The sequence below is a fragment of the Cetorhinus maximus genome, chromosome 21 (assembly GCF_964194155.1).
Source record: "Cetorhinus maximus chromosome 21, sCetMax3.hap1.1, whole genome shotgun sequence".
NCBI classification, from domain to species: Eukaryota; Metazoa; Chordata; class Chondrichthyes; order Lamniformes; family Cetorhinidae; genus Cetorhinus; species Cetorhinus maximus.
In genome coordinates this window covers 78,985,746-78,998,711 of record NC_135899.1, presented here as the reverse complement: position 1 = coordinate 78,998,711, position 12,966 = coordinate 78,985,746, and the positions used below count along the sequence as shown (strand labels likewise).

Genomic DNA, 12,966 nt, shown 5'->3' with positions numbered 1-12,966 from the left:
TGGACACGGACAAAATGAAACCATTCTTAAAATTATTTTATGGTTTCCTTAATGATTAAGTTGGTAAAGGCCCTGCCAAGGATAAGACTAAGCTAAACAGAAAAGCAAAGCAAAAATTTTAACCGCCTGTTTGTGCTGAGTTAACTGATCTTAGCTGGGGCTACAATTGCCTTCAGCACTCCTGGTCTAGGGATGGGAAAGCCAGCTAAGATTCCTGCCACTGATCAATGATCCCTGGGGTGTTTATATTGTTATCTTGCCAACATTTGCTGTTTAACTGACACCTAAAAGAATGGCCGCATAGGCAAAGTAACAGAGGATAGGTGATACCCAAGGAATTATGATGCACCATGAGTTCTGGCTCCTAGTAAAGAGAACATTGGGGAGGAAATGAAAGAATATTCCTTTACAATCTGCTTTGGCAACTATTGCTTCTATAATTCATCAGATTAGAACAGTGTTCTAATGTTACAGCTTCAGTTGTAAATTAATGGGATCATTTGTTCTAGTTAGCGGCCAGGGCCAAAATAAATCCAAGTAACTCTTCCAGTGGTTCACTTTAATTTCTTGCTCTCAGTTTAATGCTGCTATAATATCACGTCATGCTCTATGAGACTGAAACTAAGTAAAAATTGCACAGGATGGCACACCAAGCAAGATTCTGGTACTATCAGTGAGCAAAGGAAGAAGTATGTAGAGTTGGCAGGGACATAGCTGTAAAACTAGGACTGCCTCAGATGAAATAACACCTTGTAAGGAAAATATCTTTTTATTTTCTGTTGGACTGTGGATTGACAATACAATGGCTGCAATTTGAAAGAAATGTCCACTGGAACAGGATGAGAGATATATACAATGTTGCAGTCCTGCAACAGAGTGTGCCATGAAAGATGGGATGGTGCCGGAAAGGAGTCCTGGACCAAGGGAGCTGCCTGACAACAGCATTTTAATTGGCTCCTGACCAGGTAACCAGGGTTTTGTGTGCTGGCAGTGCAGCAAAAAACTCCTGGCCTGCAAAGAGAAAACATCTAACATCTCTTTTCCTCATATTTTTATAACCTGCTCTCTCCCTGAGGAAACCCCTGTAAAAAGGAAAAGGGGAAAACCACTGTTAGAGACATTGAAAAGCAAGTTCTCGACCAGTGAACTAAATACTGAAAGTGTTGGAAGACCACCTCATGTCATCATCAAGACCTGAAAGGAATTTGGAAGACATCAAAATCAACCCATTGAATCCTGTACTCTGGAATTGGTGCTATTGAACTGTTTTATCCCACCCTTAAAATCCATGTTTTGTGTGTCTTATGAGCCTTGTATGTGTCTGTGTAGGGATTTAAGAAGAGGTAGAGTTTAGGTTATAGAGTTAGAAATTAGCAGTTCATATTTCTTTCTTTTGCCACTGATTAACGACAGTTTGTTCAATAAACAGTTATTTACTTATTAAGTTTACAAACCTGGCACTCGTATTTTGTTAACCTAAATTAGTTAGGTAGAATTGGGGCAATCTGAGATTTGCTCAAACTTTTCACAATTGTTGCGGCTTGGGGAACAGTGGGGCTTGATTTTACAGTACACAATCCCTAGTGAGTCCTGACAACCTTCATTGTTATAAAGAATCAGGGTCTGAATATTAGGAAGAAGTAGGTAATTTGAGGGATATGTCATCATCTAAATTACATGTATTTTATTTTATGACTTTTAATTTAGGCAAAATCAGAAATCACATGGATAGAAAAGGACTTTGTGTCTTTGAAATGTAAGGTAAGATACTGACCTTTGTCATGCACATATCTTCTTTGTAATCTCACTGCACTGTTTTGCCTCGCTTGGCGGATTGCCCACTAGTTGCTCCTAAATGGAAGGCTCTGGCCTCACCTTTCCTCTTGGACTATGGCCCAACTTCTTAAGTAATTTTTATTCAGTCTTTTTTTCACTTTGTATCTGATGTAGAACCCAGTAATATGCATTTGTCCTATTAAATCTACCCTGCACTACGCATGGTGCATTTACATATTTCTTAGCTAACCTCCACAGATTCTATTTTGTAATTTGCAATCTGTGTGTACACTTCTGTGCACAACAGAAATTCCATGATTTTATATGATCAACAAGTTTGAAATACATACACTGTGCATGTCTAAAATGATTGTTGTTGAAATTTATTTGGCAGCAATGAGCCACATCAGCAGCATTTAATCTATGCTCCTTTTTGTTGATGAAAATGATCCAAAATCCTTGGTGTACTTTAACTAATTTGGATCATTGGTAAGGCCGATAATTTGGATTATGCATCCTGTAGAACATGTTATGGTGACAAAGGCGGACTATCTGTCCTCTTTCTATCAACAGCCTTTGACACGTTTAATCACATGATCCACTTTCAACCCCTCTCCAACGTTATTCAGCTGGATGGGACTGCACTTGCCTGGTTCCATGCTTATCTAACTAATTATGGCCAGAGAATTGCACTGGTGGTTTTTCTTCCATTCCCACACAGTTACCTCCAGATCCATCCTTGGCCCCCTCCTATTTCTCATCTACATGTAGCACTTTAGCGACATCATTCAAAAACACATCAGTTTCCACGTGTACGCTGATGACACCCAGTTCAATCTCATCATTGCTTCACTATACCTCACCATTGTTTTTACATTGTCATAGTGCTTATCTAACATCCAGTCCGGATTGAGCAGGAATTCCCTTCAATTAAATATTGGGAAGACAGAAGCCACATTGGTCCCTGCCACAAACTCCTCTCCCAGTTAGAAGCAGAACCAGACTTTTTGCAATCTCTGTATCATTGTTGACCCCAAGATGAGCATATCCACACTGTGGCTCACTAAAACTGCCTATTTCCACCTCCATAACATCTCCCATTCAGCTACTCTGCTGCTGAAAGCCTCATCCATGCTTTTGTTACCTTCAGACTTGTCTATTCAAATGCACTTCTGGATGGCTTACCACATTCTGGTAAACATGAGGTCATTTTAAAATTCTGCTGCCTGTGTTTTAATTTGCACTAAATGCCATTCACCCATCTGTGCTCGCTGACCTACGTTGGCACCCAGTTAAACAATGCCTCCATTTTAAAATTGTCCTGGTTTTGAAACCCCTTTTACAATTTGGCCCCTACCCATCCCTGTAATATCATGAAGCCCTACAACTCTCCGAGTTATCGACAGTCCTTTAATTCTGGCCTCTCAAGCACTCCCAAATTTAATTGTTCCACCATTGGTGACTGTGCCTTCAGCTGCTAGGCTGTAAGTTCTGGAATTCCCTCTTTACACCACTCCACTTCTCTACCTTGTTTTCCTCCTACACCTCTTAAAATATACCTCTTTGATCAAGCTTTTAGTCACCTGCTCTAATATCATCTTATGTGGCTTGGTATCATATTTTGTTCTATAATGCCTCTGTGAAGTCTCTTGGGACTTTTTTTTTACATTAAAGGCATTATATAAATACAAATTTGTTGATGTTAAATCCTACACTTGGTGCTCACCAGCACTAAATCTTCCAGGTCTGTACCAGTGGTACATGAATTTATATGTTTGTTGTTTTGTTGGCATGAATTTCCTTAAGGTCGTCATTGCCCATTTAATCATACCAACATTCTTCCTTTGTCTGTTTCTCCCTTTGGGTCACTTTGTCTCTTGTTCTCTCATGCTATATTTTCTCATGCCCCATATTGTTTTTGAATGATAGGATGATAGCAGCACCAAGTTTTCTTCCCTATTTTGTCTCATTTTGACCTTTCCTCCAACAAACTGATTCATGCTGGAGTATACTTTCATGAATGTTGACAGCTCTCTCATGCCTTGCCTAAGTGGGCATTCTTCATCCATGAGGCTGGATAGTGAACAGGTTGTTCAAATGTATGAGACATTGCTGCCAGGCCTGACTCTATCTACCCCATGCATTTTCCAGTGGAAGGTTACTGGATAGTAATGTCACTGAAGACCTCTGTTTGATTTTCCTCAGTTCTGCATGCAGGGTACTCACTAATTCATAAGCTAGGGATAAGAAGTGGAACTTTCCCATCACCAGATAATGTCTCTGAACAACCAGGGCAGCTTGAATAAGCTCAGTAAAGGAATACTGATGTCACTAGTTAAACATTGTGGCTCTGCATAGACATGAGTAGTGACTCTATTCTGTTACACCAGTCCCTCAATTCTTACAAGCATATGGGCCCAGATCTTCTGTTTCTTGGAGGGTTGTACCACAGAGGTACCTCAGAAGATGCGCTGGAGGACCACCCACACTACCTGCCCTGGAAGTCCCCACGCAAGGACTGCATAGGAATTGCCCGTGAAGTTTAAACTTCTGTTGGGCAATTACCCTGCACCTGGAACCATCAGATACTCCAATTTAAATTGGAGACTTCAGATGGCTACGACTCTCTTAGCAGAACAGTTACCCAGGAAAAGTTAGAAGGATTAAAACCACTTCTAACTCCTGGGTAATTATGTTACTGAGTCCCTCTGACCCCACAGTGGACCCCCTTGATGACCCCCCCCCAACCCAACGATGTCCCCACCCTCCCTGACTACCTGCCTCTTCCACCCCAGCCCCCCCAGATATCCTGCGCCCTCCAACTGCCCCACCCCTCTGACCACCCAAACTGACCCCACCCTCCCTGACTACCCTGACCTCCCCGCGACCTGACCACCCCCTGTCCGCCCAATCCACCCACCCTGATCCCCACCCCTGACCCATCCCACCCACTTACCTTACACACTTACCTTCTCCCCTGCCAAAGTGGCTGGAATATCTAAACCTACTGCTTTATGACAGCTTGTGCAGTAAAAAGGGGGGATGGCTTCACTTCTTCCCTTGAGGCTTTGCACTGCACAGAAGAGTCCCAGAAGCAGCTACCCTGCTACATTTCTCAGGAGGCCCAGGTTGGAAGTCAGGTGAAATGTGCAATTCCAGTCCAAGGTAAATAAAAAGAAGCGGAGTGGCAATCTGATGGTGAATGCCATCCCACAGAAGATTCAGCCCATGGAAAATAGGGAAAGAAAAGACCATCTGGGCCAGTCGAGCTGATCTAGGAACTTTATCTGGTGCTGGGGCATTCTGCAATGCTATCTATGCAGTTGTCTCTGTGTTCCTTCCCCCAGGCCCCAGTTGCCCCCAATCTCATACCCATTCTAGCTCCGAGCTCCCATGCTCTGCAGCTTCTTTCTATTAATCTCATGTTTGATACCCACCTCCCCCTGCCTCTTTGATACTCTCCCCACTCAATTCTTGACCACCCAACTTGCTGCCCACTTCCTGGTCACCATGCTAATTAGCATAGACAGTGGTTTCATATTCTAGAGCACTGTTTAAGTTTTCTTCAAAATTGTTCCTATTATCTCACCCTCATTAATTATTGCCCCTCATTCAACCCTCCCATTCCTTTCTGAGTTTTTGACCATGCTGCATTCAAGATCCTTGCCCTTTGCTCCTGTAGCTCTCTGTTCAAATGTCTACCGTCTACACCTACATCTCAACACCGAAACTACTCTAACCAATCTTGACTGACTTCTGTTGTGGTTATGGCCATGTTACTTTACCCCTCCTCAAATTCTCTACAGCATTTTACATGGTTGATCATATCATACTTCTCTAACCTGTTTTCTGCACTATCCAGGTCCATGAAAACACCCCTGTATGGCTCCACTCCCACCTATCCAAACATAGCCAGAGCAACTTCTACAATTACTTCTTTTCCTACACACCCTAACCTGCAGAGTGTGCTAAGCATTTATACTGTATCCCCTTTTCATCATCTTACATGCTTGCTACACCTTTGGTAGTTTCATCCAAGGGGTCCCTCGTATTAATTTAAAAGCAAAATACTGTGAATGCTGGAAATCTGAAATAAAAACAGAAGATGCTGGAAAAACTCAACAGGTCTAACAGCATCTGTGGAAAGACAGAGTTAATGTGAAACAAAAACAGAAAATGCTGTTTACTCTGTCTTTCTCTCCACAGATGCTGTTAGACCTGTTGAGTTTTTCCAACATTTTCTGTTTTTGGTCCCTCATATTGCTCAATTCTCTATCTGGTGACCAGTTTTAAGTGAATCGTAAATTCCTCCAGCTTAACATTGGGAACTTAAAAGCTAGAGGGCAGAATTTTCTGCCTGTTGGGCGGGCAGGCCCAACCCAATCACCGGCCATTTTACGTGTGCAGGTCAATTAAGGCCCGCCCAGCGTGACGTCCGCTGGGAAGCGCTATGCACTCCCTGTACGGGCTGGAGGGAATCCCTAAAATCAAGAGTGCGCTCTTTCACGCATGCGCACGAGAGAGTGCACATCTCCCTGAGGCTAAGTGTAGCTTCAGGGAGATCAGTTCGACTTTTAAAAATATTAAAACTAGAGAAAAGAAAAATCCCTTACATGTCCCCTCATGTGACAATGAGTTGGGACATGTTCATTATTTACAGAACAACATTATTACAATTTTTAAAACCCTACATGAAACCTCATCCCGCCACTGGATGAGGCTTCATGTTTTCTCTATTTGCCGCCAGGGCTCCTGGCCAACATGCCAACCTTAAGGTTGGACGGGCAGGTCCTTTAATTGGTTAAACGATCCTGTCAATGGCCTCAAGTGGCCATTGACAGGTCGGCAGGCCCACAGCTGATTTTGCTGTGCCCCCGCCTTCCTGAAAATTTAAATGGGGTGCGATGATGTTGGGAGTTCTGCCCGACATCACCGCACGTCATTTTACGCGTCGGTGAGCGGGCCCCCCCCCGCTCACCGACGGGAAAATCCTGGCCTAGGGACCCGGGTTCAAATCCCATCACTGCAGATAGTGGAATTTAAATTCAATAAAAATCTGGAATTAAAAGTCTAATGATGACCATGAAACTGTTATCGATTGTTGTAAAAACCCATCTGATTCATTAATGCCCTTCAGGAAAATAAATCAACCATCCTTACCTGGTCTGGCCTACATGTGACTCCAGATCCATAGTAATGTGGTTGACCCTTAAATGACCTCTGAAATGGCCTAGCAAGCCACCCAGTTGTAACAAACTGCGACAAAGTCACAAAAAAGGAATGAAACCTGATGGACCACCTGGCATCGACCTAGGCACCGGGAACGATAACGGCAATTTCAGCCCTGTCGACCCTGCAAAGTCCTCCTTACTAACATCTGGGGGCTTGTGCCAAAATTGGGAGAGCTGTATCACAGACTAGTCAAGCAACAGCCTGACATAACCATCCTCATGGAATCATCCCTTACAGATAATGTCCCAGACACCACCACCATCACCATCCCTGGGTATGTCCTGTCCCTCCGGCAGAACAGACCCAGCAGAGGCGGCGGCACAGTGGTATACAGTCAGGAGGCGATTGACCTGGGAGTCCTCAACATCATCTCCGGACCCCATGAAGTCTCATGGCATCAGGTCAAACTTGGGCAAGGAAACCTCCTGCTGATTACCACGTACAGCCCTCCTTCAGTTGATGAATCAGCGCTCCTCCATGTTGAACACGACTTGCAGGAAGCACTGAGGGTGGCAAGGGCACAGAATGTACTCTGGGTGGGGGACTTCAATACTTCAATGTCCACCACTAAGACTGACTTGGTAGCACCACAACTGACCAAGCTGGCCGAGTCCTAAAGGACATAGCTGCTAGACTGGGTCTGCAGCAGCTGGTAACGGAACCAACAAGAGGGAAAAACATACTTGACCTCATCCTCACCAACCTACCTGCTGCAGATGCATCTGTCCATGACAGTATCGGTAGGAGTGACCACCACACAGCCGTTGCGGAGATGAAGTCCCGGCTTCACATTGAGGAAACCCTCCATCGTGTTGTGTGGCACTACCACTGTGCTAAATGGGATAGATTTTGAACAGATCTAGCAACCCAAGACTGGGCATCTATGAGGTGCTGTGGGCCATCAGCAGCAGCAGAATTGTACTCAAACAGAATCTGTAACCTCATGGCCTGGCATATCCCCCACTCTACCATTACCACCAAGCCAGGGAATCAACCCTGGTTCAATGAAGAGAGCAGAAGGACATCCCAGGAGCAGCATCAGGCATACCTAAAAATGAGGTGTCAACCTGGTGAAGCTATAACACAGGACTACTTGCGTGCTAAATAGCATAAGCAGCAAGTGATAGACAGGGATAAGCAATCCCACAAGCAACGGATCAGATCTAAGCACTGCAGTCCTGCCACATCCAGTCGTGAATGGTGGTGAACAAATAAACAACTCGCTGGAGAAGGAGGCTCCACAAATATCCCAACCTCAATGATGGAGGAGCCCAGCACATCAGTGCAAAAGATAAGGATGCAAAAGATTGTAAAGGATGCATTTGCTACAACCTTCAGCCAGAAGTGCCGAGTGAATGATCCAACTCGGCTTCTTCCAGAGGTCCCCAGCATCACAGATGCCAGTCTTCAGCTAATTCGATTAACTCCACGTGATATCAAGGAACGGCTGAAGGCACTGAATACTGCAAAGGTTATGGGCCCTGACAATATTCCAGCATCAGTACTGAAGACTTGTGCTCTAGAACTTTCCTTGCCCCTAGCCAAGTTGTTCAAGTACAGCTACAACACTGGCATCTACCCATCTATGTGGAAAATTGCCCAGGTATGTCCTGTACACAAAAAGCAGGACAAATCTAACCTGGCCAATTACCACCCCATCAGTCTACTCTCCATCATCAGTAAAGTAATGGAAGGGATCATCAAAAGTGCTATCAAGTGGCACTTGCTTAGCAATATCCTGCTCACTGATGCCCAGTTTGGGTTCCGCCAGGACCTCTCAGCTTTGACCTCATTATAGCCTTGGTTTAAACATGGACAAAAGAGCTGAACTCCCGAGGTGAGGTGAGAGTGACTGCCCTTGACATCAAGGCTGCATTTGACAGTGTGGCATCAAGGAGCCCTAGCAAAGCTGGAGTCAATGGGAATCAGGGAGAAAACTCACCGATGGTTAGAGTCATACCTAGCACAAAGGAAGATGGTTGTGGTTGTTGGAGGTCGATCATCTCAGCTCCCGGACATCACTGCATGAGTTCCTCAGGGTAGTGTCCTCGGCCCAACCATCTTCAGCTGCTTCATCAATGACCTTCCTTCCATCATAAGGTCAGAAGTGGGGATGTTCGCTGATGATTGCACAATGTTCAGCACCATTCGCAACTCCTCAGAAACTGAAGCAGTCTGTGTTCAAATGCAGAAACACCTGGACAATATCCAGGCTTGGGCTGACAAATGGCAAGTAACATTCGCACCACACAAGTGTCAGGCAATGACCATTTCCAACAAGAGAGAATCCAACCATCACCCCTTGATGTTCAATGGCATTACCATCACTGAATCCCCCACTATCAACATCCTGCGGGGGGGAGTTACCATTGACTAGAAACTGAACTAGACTAGCCATATAAATACTGTGGCTACAAGTGCAGGTCAGAGGCTAGGAATAGTGCAATGAGTAACCCACCCCTGACTCCCCAAAGCCTGTCCACCATCTACAAGGCACAAGTCAGGAGTGTGATGGAATAGTCCCCACTTGGCCTGGATGAGTGCAGCTCCCACAACACTAAAGAAGCTTGACACCATCCAGGATGAAGCAGCCTACTTGGTTGGCACCACATCCACAAACATTCACTCCCTTCACCACCAACGCACAGTCGCAGCAGTGTGTACCATCTACAAGATGCACTGCAAGAATTCACCAAGGCTCCTTCAACAGCACCTTCCAAACCCACGACCACTACCATCTAGAAGGACAAGGGCAGCAGGTAGATGGGAAAACCACCAGCTGGAAGTTCCCCTCCAAGTCACTCACCATCCTGACTTGTAAATATATTGCCGTTCCTTCACTGTTGCTGGAACAAAATCCTGGAACCCCCTTCCTAACAGCACTGTGGGTGTACCCACATCACATGGACTGCAGCGGTTCAAGAAGGCAGCTCACCACCACCTTCTAAAGGGTAACTAGGGGTGGACAATAAATGCTGTGCTCAGCCAGTGAAACCCACATCCCATGAATGAATAATAAACAAAAGTGCATTGGTGGTACTTAATTTTAAAGACAACAATATAAATGCAAGCTGTGGTGACGGTGGTAGTTTTTTGGCTTGACCCTCCTCGACGGGGTAATCTGTAATAATTTCCATGGCTTGTTCACGCTTCAATCTCTGATCAGAATTCTGTATATATTACTGCCTGTTTGAAGAGTTGGGAGTAAGGAATTTTGCTTTCCGTATTGATTTTAATGCCAGCAGTGGTGGGAGAAATTGATGGAGATATCATTACTGCAAGATTTATTTGTTAAAATAATTTAATTATGATATTTACATGTGATGTCTCTAACTTCGCCAGAGTGTATAGATTTGACTTGTTTTCTGCGCTGCAACTCTACACTTGAGATAAATCCATTGGAATTTGTTGGCTAAGGATTAACATCAACCATCACACCAATCCAATGGGTATTATAGTTTGCTGCCTGTTTCAACCAGCCAGAATTAATCTCATCCATTTTGTCTGAATAATGCCACAATGTCCATTTTAAGTAATTTTTTTTGAAACCCTTTAAAAATCAAAGAGCATAAAATTATTTGATAGTTGGTCCTGGAAATAGTTATTGAGCACATTGGTCTTAAGTACAACTACATCTTTATAATTACAAGAAAGGCATTACGAAAGGTTCGAAAAGCAGTTGGTTGATATTCCCATCCTCCATTCCTGTCAAGTTGAAACAGTGAAATAAGGGAACTGAGACATAAGACTGACTAAGGGATGGAGAAGTGAGATAAACTACAATGAGTAGAAAATGATTGTGATTTCACTGGATATAATGCAGGGGTGCATTTAGCTGCAGATGTTTTGGGATTACAGTGAAAAAATTTAAAGATTGCCCCACAATTAGTTGAGGTTACATGAGAGCATGGCATAAATCTTCAGCAGCAATCTGTTTCAAACTCATTATCAATTTTTAATCTTCATTTCACCATGTAGTAAATACTTTTAACCTAAAGGTTTTTTTAAAACTAATAATATGCAGCTAGAAATTTCTCTTGTCTTTTTGTTTTTAATTTTTGCTCCTCTGTTTTATGAGCCACATCTGTTGACTTTTGAAACACTCAATGTTTTAATGACTCCAGTTTAGGACTGTTATAATTTTGAAGTGGTTTTGCAAGTTGCAGCTATGTGCTTAAATTGAAATAAACTAGAGAAACTGGTAGTTTGTGCTGTTTACAATGGAAGTAATAGTTAATGAAGTACACTCCTTAACAGGGAACTAACTGATGCAAATATTATTTGTAGAATGAAATAATATTAGGAACCAAATTTTAGAAATAATTTCATTTTAAAAACCCATATGCAAACTTCATGCTTGAAAAACGTTCTATTGTATGGGTTCCCAATGTTTTTATGGGGAGTGATGACAAACATATACAAGCAATAATCCAGCAAGAGAAAATAGCTTTTCTTGCCAGATGTGAATTTACTGATCTATCTGAGGAAAGAATGTGTTGAACTGTGACTTATGAACTTCTGTGGTCAGATTTGCAGCCTCCGTGTTTCTTGATGTGCTGGGGGAAGAACCTTCAGTAACGTTGTCTTCCACAAGCAATTTTACCTGGTTTGATAACAGAAATCTTGTAACAATACCATTGTAATATCAAGTAAATGCACAGAAATATATTTTCTGCTTTGACCATCCAGCTTAGGCTTAGCCAGATGCAGGTAAAGTATCAGTTTCGGAGGGCACCCAACTGCACCAGAATGATATTTGTTTCCTGTAACAGCTTTGTCTATGATCTTTATCAGTGAGATTGTTATCTTCTGCTGAATTGTGGACAGTTTTGTATTGAGCCCTATGAACAGTAGGAACTAGTTTCTCACACAACCTATGCAGACTTTCATCTTGTTTGCTGGATTGTTGGATTCAAACCCAGTTCCCAGACATGAGAGATCAAATTGTGTAGCTCACTACATCACCCTTTCCAGCTGCAAATTTATTCCTAAACGTGAGTAACAAAATAACCCTGGGAAATGTTACACATCCCCTGCATGTATAACCCTGGTATCTTGGCATACACAGCAGAATGTGGGGCGTTTTATTATGTTAAAGGTACTATATAAATATAAATTGTTGCTGTTGAATTAAGCCAACTGGAAAACTCCAGTGATACCATTCTCTGGGAAATTTCACCATCAGGGCTCTTTTAAAAATCAAATAGTTGCAAAATATTTTTTGGGTGGGAAACTCTGAGATTTTATTTTCTGTGGAGTGTGGTAAGCACTTAAACCTTAAGATATGATGGCCTGATCAAGGAGAAAGGGTATGAGGGGAAAAGCAATGCTGTATTAGCATTGTACATTAAGACTTAGGAACAGGAGTTTCCCCCCCTTCAAGCCTATTCTGCCATTCAATCATTCACTCATATTCCTTGACACACTGACTTCACAAAAATCTATTGACCTTATCTTGAAAATTTCAACTGACCCAGCCTCCACAGCCTTTTGGTGTGGGAGTTCCAGATTTTCATTATCTTTGGTGTGAAATGGGGCTTCCTGGTTTCACTCTCAAATGGCTTATCTCTCATTTTAAGATTGTGTCCACTTAATCTGGATTCCCCCCACCAGATGAAATTGTTTCTCCATCTATCCTATCAAACCCCTTTTAACAAGCATACAAAATTGACAGTCAAGAAAAGACCAGCCAGGCCATAAAGCCAATCCCACACAGCATGATGGCTGAAGCACCATGGCCCCTAAACACCAATTTCTATCCTCGCGTTCTCCCCCTGCCCCCACTCACCATACTCCAGTCATGTAATCTCTTTGAGGACCATAAGTAAACAACCAAGAGCCATTAAGGGAAAAAATAAAATGAAAGCAAAATACTGTGGCTGCTAGAAATCTGAAATAAAAATAGGAAGTGCTGGAAATACTCCGATGTGGCAGCATGTGTGGAGAGGGAGACAGAGA

At 43.1% G+C, this 12,966-nt stretch overlaps 1 protein-coding gene across 4 annotated transcripts in view; it reads left to right on the top strand.

Annotated features, from left to right (window-relative positions):
- Positions 1–12,966, top strand: part of LOC144696034 (ribosomal protein S6 kinase alpha-1-like) — a 248,604-nt gene that overhangs the window by 158,065 nt on the left and 77,573 nt on the right. For 3 of the 4 annotated variants that reach the window (XM_078567217.1, XM_078567222.1, XM_078567220.1), the window contains one exon: positions 1,708–1,761. The exons of the other annotated variant lie outside the window; for it this stretch is intronic. In XM_078567217.1, coding sequence (XP_078423343.1) covers positions 1,708–1,761 — 54 coding nt within the window. The remainder of the gene's footprint in view (positions 1–1,707; positions 1,762–12,966) is intronic. 4 annotated transcript variants of the gene reach the window in all.